The sequence below is a fragment of the Dromaius novaehollandiae genome, chromosome 27, assembly GCF_036370855.1.
Source record: "Dromaius novaehollandiae isolate bDroNov1 chromosome 27, bDroNov1.hap1, whole genome shotgun sequence".
Classification (NCBI taxonomy): Eukaryota; Metazoa; Chordata; class Aves; order Casuariiformes; family Dromaiidae; genus Dromaius; species Dromaius novaehollandiae.
This window is the reverse complement of record NC_088124.1, coordinates 4,348,897-4,359,088: the sequence shown is the minus strand read 5'-3', so window position 1 is coordinate 4,359,088 and position 10,192 is coordinate 4,348,897. Positions and strand designations below refer to the sequence as shown.

Here is a 10,192-nt window from a genome sequence, read left to right as displayed (position 1 = left end):
TGCTCCCACTGTAGCTTGGTTGTCACCAAGGAGGGAAGTGCCAGCTCTGGAGAGAAGCAAAGCCAAGAGGCCGTTCTCAGCACAGGCAAGATACCGCTGCCAGAGGGAGCTGCAGGGGCTGCTCCGCTTGGGTCTTGCCAGCAGGACTTGGGCTGGTTTCAGGGGCAAGGCCAGGTACGTGCAAGCGAGCAGGCCTCGTACCATCGCAGCATCATCTGGGGCCCGTAGCGATTCCCCAGGTAAGTGCAGAACCTCAGGGGCTGAGAGGAGGAGAAACCCAGCTGGGTTTTCCTGTGGAGGGAGGTGAAGTGTGTGTGGGCAGGCTGCTGAATGAGGGCAGGCTCACAGCTGTGCTGGGCGGCTGAAGGAAGCAGCCTCAGTGACTGGGGGCTTTACAGACCTTGCTGAGGAGCAAACCCACTGTGGGGCAGCTGGGGAGGTGCTTCAAAAAACCACCCCCTTCACTGGAGAAGGGAGCTGGCAGGCATTCTGGAGGAAGGATGGTTGGGGGGAGGAGGAGGAGGTCACTGGCTGAGGAGCAAGGCTGCAGGAAAGAGGCCCCAGGCCATGGGGCATCCAGTAAGGGACCCGCTGCAGGGAGCAGTAAAGGGACGGGGGGGCGGTTAAGGCTGCCCGTGCCCCAGTCTCTCTCTGCACCGGCCCCACGGGGCTTTCCCGATGTGTTCAGCACTGCGGTGCTGCTCTTGCCCTGGCCTCTGCTCCGGCCACGTGCCTGGTGCCCACGCTGTCGGCTTGGGGCCGTGGCGCAGGCTAACCGTGGCCATGACACAGGCAGCTCTGCATCTCGCTGCCGCCTGTAATAGCCGAGCCCTCGGGCAACCTTCAAGCACCCGTGGGAGCGTTTTGCCCCTCAGAGCAGTTGTTTCCCCCCACACACCCACCTCCCCTGCAGCCTACAGGGCTGGCTGAGCCCCCCGCCGCAGGGCGCAGGGCGGGACCCGGGGATGCACGAGGGCCCTCTCCTCCCGTCGCGGCTGGGACGGCACCTGCAGCGCCGGCGCTCGGATCCACGCCAAGCCTCTGGCTTGTGGCTTTGCTCTGCCACCTGCTGGGGACAGGCCAAGGTGGCGGGGACGTGGCAGCACGGGGACAAGGCAGCGCCACGCCGTGGGCGCAGCTGACAGAGGCCTGACTGGGGGGCAGAACCGCCCCCGGACTGACGGACACAGCTCGGGCTTTATTCTCCAAAAGAGGCACAGGCCAAACCCTCCTGTTCTCCTGGGGACCGGTGGCCACTGGACTTCCAGTGTGGGACAGGGGACAGCCCTGTCCCATGATGAGCAGCACAAGGAATGCAGTCTGGGGCACCGGACACAGCCTGCTCCCAGCGCCCGGCTTGGAGCAGCAGGATCCCGGAGACGGAAGCTCCCATGCACCTCCCCGTGGCTTCGCTCACGAGCTGAGCTCCCAGCTGCATCCACCAGTGTCCTTGGCCGGCTGGCGAGCTCCCGGAGCAGGTCAGGGCTGCGGCTTCCCCCTTCCTCCCCACCTCTTCCTGCTCACTCCATAGCCACCGGCTGCTGTCCCTCCACATCCCGTGTCTTGGAGTTCACCAGCTCCCTCCGGATCTCCGGCGAGATCTGTGGGTGGCAGTGGAATTTGAGCAGCTCAAGCAAGGCCTCTTTCTGCTCCGAGGACAGGTCCTCCTTGTAGCGCTGGGCGAAGGCCAGGAAGCTCTGGTGCCACAGGACGGGCAGGACCCGCTGGTCCGTGCGGAAGGCCAGGAAGTGGAAGACGAGCGCATCCACCACGCGGAAGGGCAGCGCGTATTTCTTGTCAATGAGCAGACGGAGGAAGATGCTGTTGGCGCCGCTGTACTGCATCTCGGCGATCTTCAGCATGGCCGCGCTGCGGGGATGGAGAGAGCACCGAGGTGAGGGCAGGGACGGTAGGGCCTCAGCACCCACAGCCCAAACAAGAGCTATGGGGCACCGGTGACACGGCTGGGTGAGGGCTCCCTTTCTCCCGGGTTAGCTTGTCCCTCGTGTCCTGCCCCTGCCGGACCCCAAACACACAGACGACAGCCCCATCACTGCAGGCAGCCTGGAACCGGTACAGAGGAGGCAGAGCCAGGTGAACCTTCTCCACCTCCAAGAGGCCTAGGGCCAGATCCATGGCATCGCTCCGGCCTCCAGAGGGAGAACCGCTCCCCCTGCCCCTCCTCGTCAGCACCCCAGGGCAGCAGGGCCTGGCTGCCGCGTTACCTGGAGTGAAGGACGGGGATGGAGCACTTGGTGAGGATGCTGCCGATGATGATGGCTTCCCGCAGCGTGCAGGTCCCCGACTCGCACAGGGGGATGAGGATCCCTGCAGGGGACGAAGTGTTAGACACTGCTGACCTTAAACATGGCAGGCAGAGCTGCCTTCTCCTATCCCAGGATGCATCTGACCCCAGGAAATTAGTGGTTCCTCCATCGGTTTGTTACAGGAGTCCCAGCATCTTTCTGCCCTCTTTGCCATGGCTCTAGCACCAAACATCCTCAGGTTGCCCGACAATAGAGAGATCAGGCCCCAGTCTGATCTCCAAAACAAACCAAGTATCAGCCAGCGTTTGCTGGCAGCCCCTGAGTAACCCTCCAGTACTCATCACCCTTCAGCACAGGGTGGTGCGCAGGGGCCAAAGGGGGTCTCTACATCTCTTTGGCTTCTTCTCCATCCCCCTCCTTCCCCCGACCCCTGGGGCTGCTGCAGCCACAAGAGCCGTCGCACCGCGCACAGCATCGTGTGCTGTTCCAAGGCCAACAGCAAGCGTGCAACGTGTGCCCCTGCCGAGCTTCCCAGCTGCTGCAGAACACGAGGCTCATGTGTACAAACCACCACCCTGCAGGGAGGCTCTACCTTTGAACCAGGCTCCCGGCTTGAACAACGCCTTCTTCAGAGCCATGTAGAGGTGAAAGTTGAGGCGCTTGTACTCAGCAATGTCGTCCCTGACCCGAGGCAGCAGCACCAGGTTGTAGAACCTCTGGGCCATCCTTTCTTTCAGGTTGGATGAAAATATCCTGGGAAAAGCAAAGCACAAAGCAAGGTGTGACATGTCCATCTCTGGAGCAAGGTCCTGGGAGTGCGTAATTGCAGGCAGTTCCCTTAAGACACCTGTGCCAGGGCATTAGCTATGGGATCCCCCCCACCACTCCCTCCGCCCGGGCAGGTGAAGGGATAGCGAAGCAGGACGTAGGGCAGCGTTTTGCATGTCTGGTATTAGCTGGCAGAAAGACAAAGCAAAAACGCCAAATCAGCAATTCCCAGACACAGTCTTACCTGGTTGCTTGGTACATGGCAGCTGCTGTCCAGGTCTCTGGCTCTGTGATGTAGAGGATCTGTTCCCAGTTGGATAAGGCGGGAATGATTTTAAACGCCTTGGGGAGTTTGCCACTCCTGTATTTGGACAGCACCTTTAAAAAGGAAAAAAGAAAAGAAATGGATGCGAGCCTGGCGGTGACATACTGGAACTGACAGCAGGACCAGTGGGATTTGTCAGGATTTGTTTCAGGACCTTGAGATTCAGTCATTCAGAAACTCTCTGGGGCCTTCAGTGAGTGATACTATATAAACTGCAGTTAATTTATTTGAAGAGAAAGAGCACACCCAGGGCAGTGCTGTCAGAGCCATGCTAACTAATCACACCACCCTCCTGTCGTGGGGTGGGTTGGGGTTTCTCTGGGGCTTCCCACGGTGTCTCACTGCAAGTGAATTAGTGACTTTGCTCCTGAACGTGCCAATGTGCCCCCAGCCGAGCTTCTCTCCTTGAACGTCCTAATCACTGTACCTACTGCGAGGGCAGGGGAAGGAGGGCCCCACAGCGACTGTGGCACTGCGGGCTCCCGCGGGGCAGCTTCCCAGGCAGCCTCGCTGCCCGGAGCCGCGCGGAGCAGAGCCACTTCGCCCTTACTTCTCGTACGCCCCTGTAGACCTCCAGGACACGGGGGTCGAGCTGAGGCATGGGGCAGCCCGTTACTTCCGACATCACCGTCTCCACCTCCGTCTGCTTCTCCGTGATCTTCTCCATGATGATGTCCGCGAGTGTGCGCCTGGGGGGGGGGAGAGAAGGAAACGAGTGAGGGGAAGGGAAGGGAGTCAGGCAGCACCCCGGCAGCGTGCGAGGCCTGGCAGCGTGCGAGGCCCCGGTGGCCTGTGAGGCCCCGGCCCACCTCAGCGGCGGGTTCTTGTTCATGAACATCTCGATGGCCTTCTCATCCTCGGGGTCCACGGCCACCTCCTGGCTCCAGCGCCCCGCCGCGGCCTGCTCCAGCGAGGGCCACTCTTCCTCCTCCTCCTCCTCCGCCTCCTCCTCGCTGTCGGGGCCGGGCGGCGCGGGGCCTGCGCGAAACGGGGCCTGGTCAGCGCGGGGCCACGCCGGGGCCTCCCCCCCCGCCCCGCTGCCCGCCGGGGCTCACCCAGCGCCGCGGCGGGCGCGCCGGGGCCGTGCTCGGCCTCCAGCTCCTCCTGCTGCCGCCGCGCCTGCTCCAGGATCCGCCGCGACAGCCGCGAGTCCACGTAGCCGCCATCATCATCCTCCGCCGCCGCCGCGTCGCGACGCTTCGCCCGCGCCGTGGGCCGCGGCGCCGCCGCCCGCAGGATCTGCTCGGCCAGCGGCAGCGACGGCTCGCGGGGCTGCGCCCGGGCCGCCGCGGGGCCGCGCCGCGCCTTCGGCATGGCGGTGGAAGGGGGGAGCGCGCCCGCCCGCCCGCCGCGCACAGGGGCGCCTGCGCGGCCCCGCCCCCCGCCTCGGCGTCACTTCCGCCCCGCCCGCGGCCCCGCGAGGCAGCCGTGCTGCCGGGCCGCGCCGCGCCCGCCGCTGCGCGCGCCATGGGGGTCACGTGGTAAGGCGGGGCGGGGGGGGCAGCGGCGGGTTCCCCCCCCCCCCGCCGTGGTGCCGTCCGGGGGGCTGCGGTGCCCCCCCCCACCCGTGGGTGCTGTCACGGGGGTAACAGCGTGCCCCCCCCCGGGTGCCCTCGTGGTGGAGGGGGGGCTGTCACGGGGGGCAGCACTGGGCCCCCCCGGGGGTGCTCTCCTGGGGGGGGGCCGTGATGGAGGTTCCCCCCCTTGGGTGCCACCACGGGTAGGCCACAGTGGAGGGCCCCCCCCGCCCTGCCCCGTGGGTGCTGTCACGGGGGGCACATTGGGGTCCCCCCCGGGGGTGGCATCATGAGGAGGCCACGCCAGAAGGTCCCCGTCCCCGCCGTGGGTGCTATCACGGGGGGATGCAGCAGGTCCCACTCCCCCCCCCGGTGCCGTTCCCCCCCGGCCCAGTGCCAGGCCTAGCGCTGACACCCACCCCCGCAGCGTGGCGCAGGTGCCGGTGGCGGAGGGCAAGAGCGTGCAGCAGACGGTGGAGCTCCTCACGAGGAAGCTGGAGCTGCTGGGGGCCGAGAAGCAGGGCACCTTCTGCGTGGACTGCGAGACCTACCACACCGCCGCCTCCACCATGGGCAACCAAGGTCAGCGCCGCCCCTGCGGCCGCGGTCGGGCAGGGGCCGATGGCGCGAAGAGGGAGGGAGGCGGTTACGGGCTCTCATGCGGTGCCGGCCGGGAGGCTTCTCTCCTCCCGCGAGCGTTCCCCGGTCTTTCCGTTCGTCTCGCGCCCGGCGTGCCGGTAGGGAGGTCCGGCCGCGGTGACAGCAAGGCGCCCTGCGGAGCGAGTGATACGTGCGAGATCACGGCTCTGTCCTGCCACGGAGTCGAGGCTTTTTCCACAAGTCGTCCTTGTTTTTATTGCATTGAGCTCTTGCGTGGAACAGGCAGTGGACTCGCTGCTCGTGAAAGCTTTTCCCTACCTTGAAAGAGTCATGCTGCAGTTCCCACCTTCCCCTCTCAGATGAACGACTTTGGGAGCGTAGCGCCGCTGCGTGTTGATCTCTGAGAGCCGGGAAGGGCGGTCCGACAGCGCCGCTGGCCCCGCGGCTGGGTGCTGCGTGCCGTGGGCCGCCCGTGACAGGCGCGCTGAATGGCTAAATGCGCTTTTCCACTTCGGAGCGCGCTGTGTCTCGCTAGTGCTCTTTTCTCTGTTGCACGCGTGCCCCACGGTTGCCCTTTCCTGCACTGAGGATAGCTGTGCTGAGTGGCGAGCGCTGAAGGATTCTTACTGGAGCATCAGCAGCTGCGTAGCGTTTCTCTTCTGTGCATGTGGAATAAGATAAACGCTCAAAAAAACGCTGCCAGTTTGGCAGTATTTTTTTCCCTAAAGGCTTCTTAAAGCATGACTTCTGGTCAGTTGTTTTGGAGGCTGCGTTTTGCACAGGGGATGACGTGACTGCTGGGCACGGGAGTCTCCGGAGAGCATCTTGCTGCTGTCGCTGCTCTGCCCTTCTCCAGGAGGGTGAGCGATCGGGGCAGGAGGTGGCAGCAGACCTGCAGGCTGGAGGTGGTGGTGGAGGAGAGCACGGGCTCCCCAGGGCAGGCAGGCGGCGGTGAGCAGCTTTTGGTAATTTCGGAGGTGTGAAATGACCCAGTTGTGTCCAGGGGATGTGCTCGGAGGACTCAGCGTTCCCTCTGGACATCACAGGGCCTAGCAGGAGAGCTGAAAGATGTGACTTAATGTGCTTACCTGAGGGCAGTGTTCTCCCCTCCTCCTCCCTCCCAAGTGTGTGGGTTTTAACAGCACTTAAAAAACGGTGTGAACATCCCTCCGGTGTTTCTGTGGCTGCAGAGGTCAGCACTGAGCCCTTCTAGCCTCACGGCTCCGCTCGGCTGGTTTCCCGGGCAGACTGGTGCAGCTGGGGTGCTGCTCCGGCTGCCCGGCTGTTGGGTTTTGCTGATGTGCCTGCAGGGTTATGCTATGAGAGGGCTTTTTGCTGCAGCTGGAGCTCACACAACCACAACTGTGGAAAGGCTTTTTTAACTGACTCAGATAAATGAGAATCCGCTTCCACTTAATCGCCGTACAAGTGAGGCATGTCCTCTCTGGGTGCCCTGTTTTCCAGAACGTGCCGAGGCGCCTCCTTCCCTCGCTAGCTCTGCGGGGCTGGTCATGACTGGGAGATGAGGCAGAGCCCAGCTTTCCTCCCCTTACTGCAGGGCTGAAGAGGACGGCCCTGAGTTCTGGGAGGGGAGCGGGTGCTCTCTGCTGACCCTCCCAGCCTGCTGGGGATCTAACATCCAAGTCAGCACCTGGCCCTTGAGTTGCACTGCTGTCTTGTCCTTGGGCAAGGAGTGGCTGCATAAGATTTCTTTTTCCTTTTAGTTTTAAACCCTAAGAGGGAAATATAACCTATCTCCTGAACACTCAGGTAACATAAAGTGTGTGTAACTAACACAAGGATCCTGAAATTGAAGCAGCAAGGAGGACAGAGGGAAAACAAAGAGATGCTTCTTTCTTTGAAGCACGTACATGCACAGAACTGTTGTTTTTACAGCCTAGGCACCATTGCTCTTGTTTCAGGGCAGACGGGCAAGCTGATGTATGTGATGCACAACTCCGAATATCCCCTCAGCTGTTTTGCTCTCTTTGAAAATGGTCCCTGCCTCATAGCAGATGCCAACTTTGATATCCTTATGGTGAAGCTGAAAGGCTTCTTCCAAAATGCCAAGGCGAACAAGATAGAGAGCCGAGGTACCCGCTACCAGTACTGTGACTTCTTGGTGAAGGTGGGCACAGTTACAATGGGGCCCAGTGCCCGTGGGATATCCGTGGAGGTAAGGATTGTCTTTGAAGGATATAAAATACAACTGCAGATAGAGAAATCCCATTTAGAAATCTCGAGCCCCTCTTCCTTCTGTGTATTGACTGCCTGGCCTGTAGACCAGCCTCTCAAATGTGAACTTGTATGCTAGCTGCTGTCAGTTTGTACTAGATGTATTCACGTATGTGGAAGACAGAGTATTTATCTCTTTTTCATGGCAAGGTTTAATTCAGACAGATACTTTGGGGCTCAGCTGCAGCTGTGGAAAAGCCCGTCATTGAAGTGTCAATAAACAAAACCCTGAAGGGATGCCATCAAACTAAAAAGCTGCTTAAAGTCCTGAGACACAACACTAGTAGCACACTTCAGGTTATTAAACATACCAAGGGGCACAAAACAACCTGTTTAGCTGATAATTTAATGCTGATTTGGGTTTTGCTTTCTTTCCCCATCTCGAGCAGGCAGCGGCTGGGCTTAGGCAGCCCGGCGGAGAGCAGGGGCCTCCTGCCCTAGGTTCTGCGTGCACGTGGCCTAGAGATGGTCTCTCCTCTTCAGAGCTTTGCATTGCAGGCATCAGCCCTACCCCATGGCGTGCTGACCTGGATTGCTGCACTGTGAGGTGCAGAGTGGGCTCAAAGCCTGTCATCAAACAGCTTCCGCTGTTTCTGCTCAGCAGCCTGACTGCTGATTAGGCTTGAGAGCACCAGTCACACTATGCCAGCTGCCATCGGGTATTCGCAGGGTGGAAGCTGGGCTGAAGAAAGGCTTGCGCACTCCAAAGGGAGATCCTTCAGTACACGTGAAGGGCCATGGGAGGAGCTCTGAAGGCATTTAGGGAGACAGCTGGCCGAATGGATGTGTGACTCAAAGGCTGAAAAGGACAGAATAAGACAAGAAACTGGTGTGGGAAGGGTGAGGCAGAGTAGGTCAGACTTCAGATATCTAGATACACTGAAGCCTAACACTCTTAAGATAGCTGAGCATTAGATGCTTAAAGGTTAGAGGGCTGAGCTTATGCCTTTCTAAACACAAATCCTATTACCTGATGCATAATTAATAATCATAATGGATCTACTCAGGCAGGTGTTACTAACCAGCAGTGATGGGGATTGAGAAATGGCATATTTTTTCTTCAGTTGAACAAACACAGATGTTGTAGTAGCATCAGCATTCCTATTAATCCTGGGTTAAGCAGAAACTTGTTTTACTCTTGCTTGAGTTTAGGACCAGACTTGCTATGTGGTCCGGTTGCTTTTGTTTTGATTTTGTAGTTTTTTTCAGAGTTCGCATTAGGACCCACTCCTGATTTGGGAGCAGGCTCCTATCTAATAAGAGGCTGCAAATCCTTAAATCCCAAAGTTTTTCAACACACACCTGAAAGATGTCACTGCCACACATGCGAGTTGTGAACCTACCAGCTTGTGGGAATGACGTTCGGTTTTCAATGTGGTAACGTTAACGTGACATTTGAACCAAAGTCCCGAGACCTCCTCTCCTGGGGATTTAATACGGGCAGTAAACCTACAGTGAAAGGGTGTGTTTTACCTTCCCCTTTCTTCCCTTCAGAAGGGATTGCTGGTTTGTTCCTAGCACGTCCTGTTCATTTACATTTGTCCATCCCCCTGTTCTTTTATGCTAGATGTTCTCCTCTCAGCTGTTTTTATGAGAACTATTATATGTCCATCTGTAACCACAGCACTGAAAAGTTGGTCTCTGACTTGAAGCCATTGACTAAATACGCATCTCTAGCAAGGTGAAGGGAAAGCGTGTTGTTGCCTGTGTGGCTGTTGCCCCTCCTGTGAGCTTCAGCGCTCTGGTTTCTGTTGCCAGGTTGAGTACTGCCCCTGCGTGATAGCCAACGACTGCTGGAACCTGCTCATGGAGTTCATGCAGAGCTTCATGGGGAGCCACACTCCTGGCATCCCGTCTGTGTTTGGCACCAAGCACGACAGCGTCTACAGCCCGGCGGATACCGTGGTTCAGTACATGGAGCTGTTCAACAAGATCCGCAAGCAGCAGCAGGTGCCTGTGGCAGGAATCAGATGAAAGTACTGCCTGGAGCCCCGTTCAAAGCAACTGCATGCTCTTTCCTGCCTGCCTCCATGGATCAGGAGTCTCTCCAGAAAGCAGCCCTGGAGTCAGCCCAAGGTTTTGTTTGGTTGGATTTGGGGGGTTGTTTTTTGTTTGTTTTTTAATCTCTTTCCCCTATCTCAAAGCAAAGGTCTTGAATGCTACGCGTATTTCTTGTTGTTCTCCTCTATTTCTGAGCATGCCTGTGATCGGCCTGTGGCCCATGTGATGGTTCTAAGTGCAGTGCTTCATGCAGGGGATTATTGTTTGCCTGCAGAAGGAGGAAAAGGGGGAAATTCCAGCCAAATACATGCAAGGGCAGAGTTTCCTTGACTGCAAACCACTACATGAGAGAGATTTTTAGATATCCATGTGAAAGCATCTTGTTATTTTTCACCAAAATAAAAGCTGTATTTTTGTGAGGAGATGGGATCTTTCTGCACAGCAAGTGTTGTGCTGTTTTGTGTTGTTTGTGTTGTTGT

General features: G+C 58.8%; 2 protein-coding genes across 2 annotated transcripts; one reads left to right on the top strand and one right to left on the bottom strand.

Annotated features, from left to right (window-relative positions):
* Window positions 1-1,178: 1,178 nt before the first annotated feature.
* On the bottom strand, window positions 1,179-4,674 carry BYSL (bystin like). The gene is made up of 7 exons (XM_064498126.1): window positions 4,416-4,674; window positions 4,170-4,338; window positions 3,911-4,049; window positions 3,280-3,413; window positions 2,860-3,020; window positions 2,226-2,328; window positions 1,179-1,869 (listed from the first exon to the last, which is right to left on the bottom strand). Exons 1-7 carry the CDS (start codon window positions 4,672-4,674, stop codon window positions 1,521-1,523), a joined length of 1,314 nt encoding a protein of 437 aa, XP_064354196.1. The 3' UTR covers window positions 1,179-1,520.
* Window positions 4,675-4,712: 38 nt separating this feature from the next.
* On the top strand, window positions 4,713-10,135 carry MED20 (mediator complex subunit 20). The gene is made up of 4 exons (XM_064498128.1): window positions 4,713-4,841; window positions 5,305-5,459; window positions 7,400-7,653; window positions 9,471-10,135. The coding sequence occupies exons 1-4, from the start codon at window positions 4,828-4,830 to the stop codon at window positions 9,684-9,686; spliced, it is 639 nt and encodes a 212-aa protein (XP_064354198.1). The 5' UTR covers window positions 4,713-4,827; the 3' UTR covers window positions 9,687-10,135.
* Window positions 10,136-10,192: the final 57 nt, after the last annotated feature.

What these genes read in the sequence shown, in the direction of transcription:
- BYSL (XM_064498126.1), bottom strand. Translation starts at nt 4,674, where the DNA reads ATGCCGAAGGCGCGGCGCGGCCCCGCGGCGGCCCGGGCGCAGCCCCGC. An exon ending in CGCGCCCGCCGCGGCGCTGG is followed by an intron (nt 4,339 to 4,415) that starts GTGAGCCCCGGC and finishes CGTTTCGCGCAG; the next exon opens with GCCCCGCGCCGCCCGGCCCC. An exon ending in ATCCCCGTCCTTCACTCCAG is followed by an intron (nt 1,870 to 2,225) that starts GTAACGCGGCAG and finishes CCATCCCCGCAG; the next exon opens with CGCGGCCATGCTGAAGATCG.
- MED20 (XM_064498128.1), top strand. An exon ending in CTCCACCATGGGCAACCAAG is followed by an intron (nt 5,460 to 7,399) that starts GTCAGCGCCGCC and finishes CTCTTGTTTCAG; the next exon opens with GGCAGACGGGCAAGCTGATG. An exon ending in CCCGTGGGATATCCGTGGAG is followed by an intron (nt 7,654 to 9,470) that starts GTAAGGATTGTC and finishes TTCTGTTGCCAG; the next exon opens with GTTGAGTACTGCCCCTGCGT.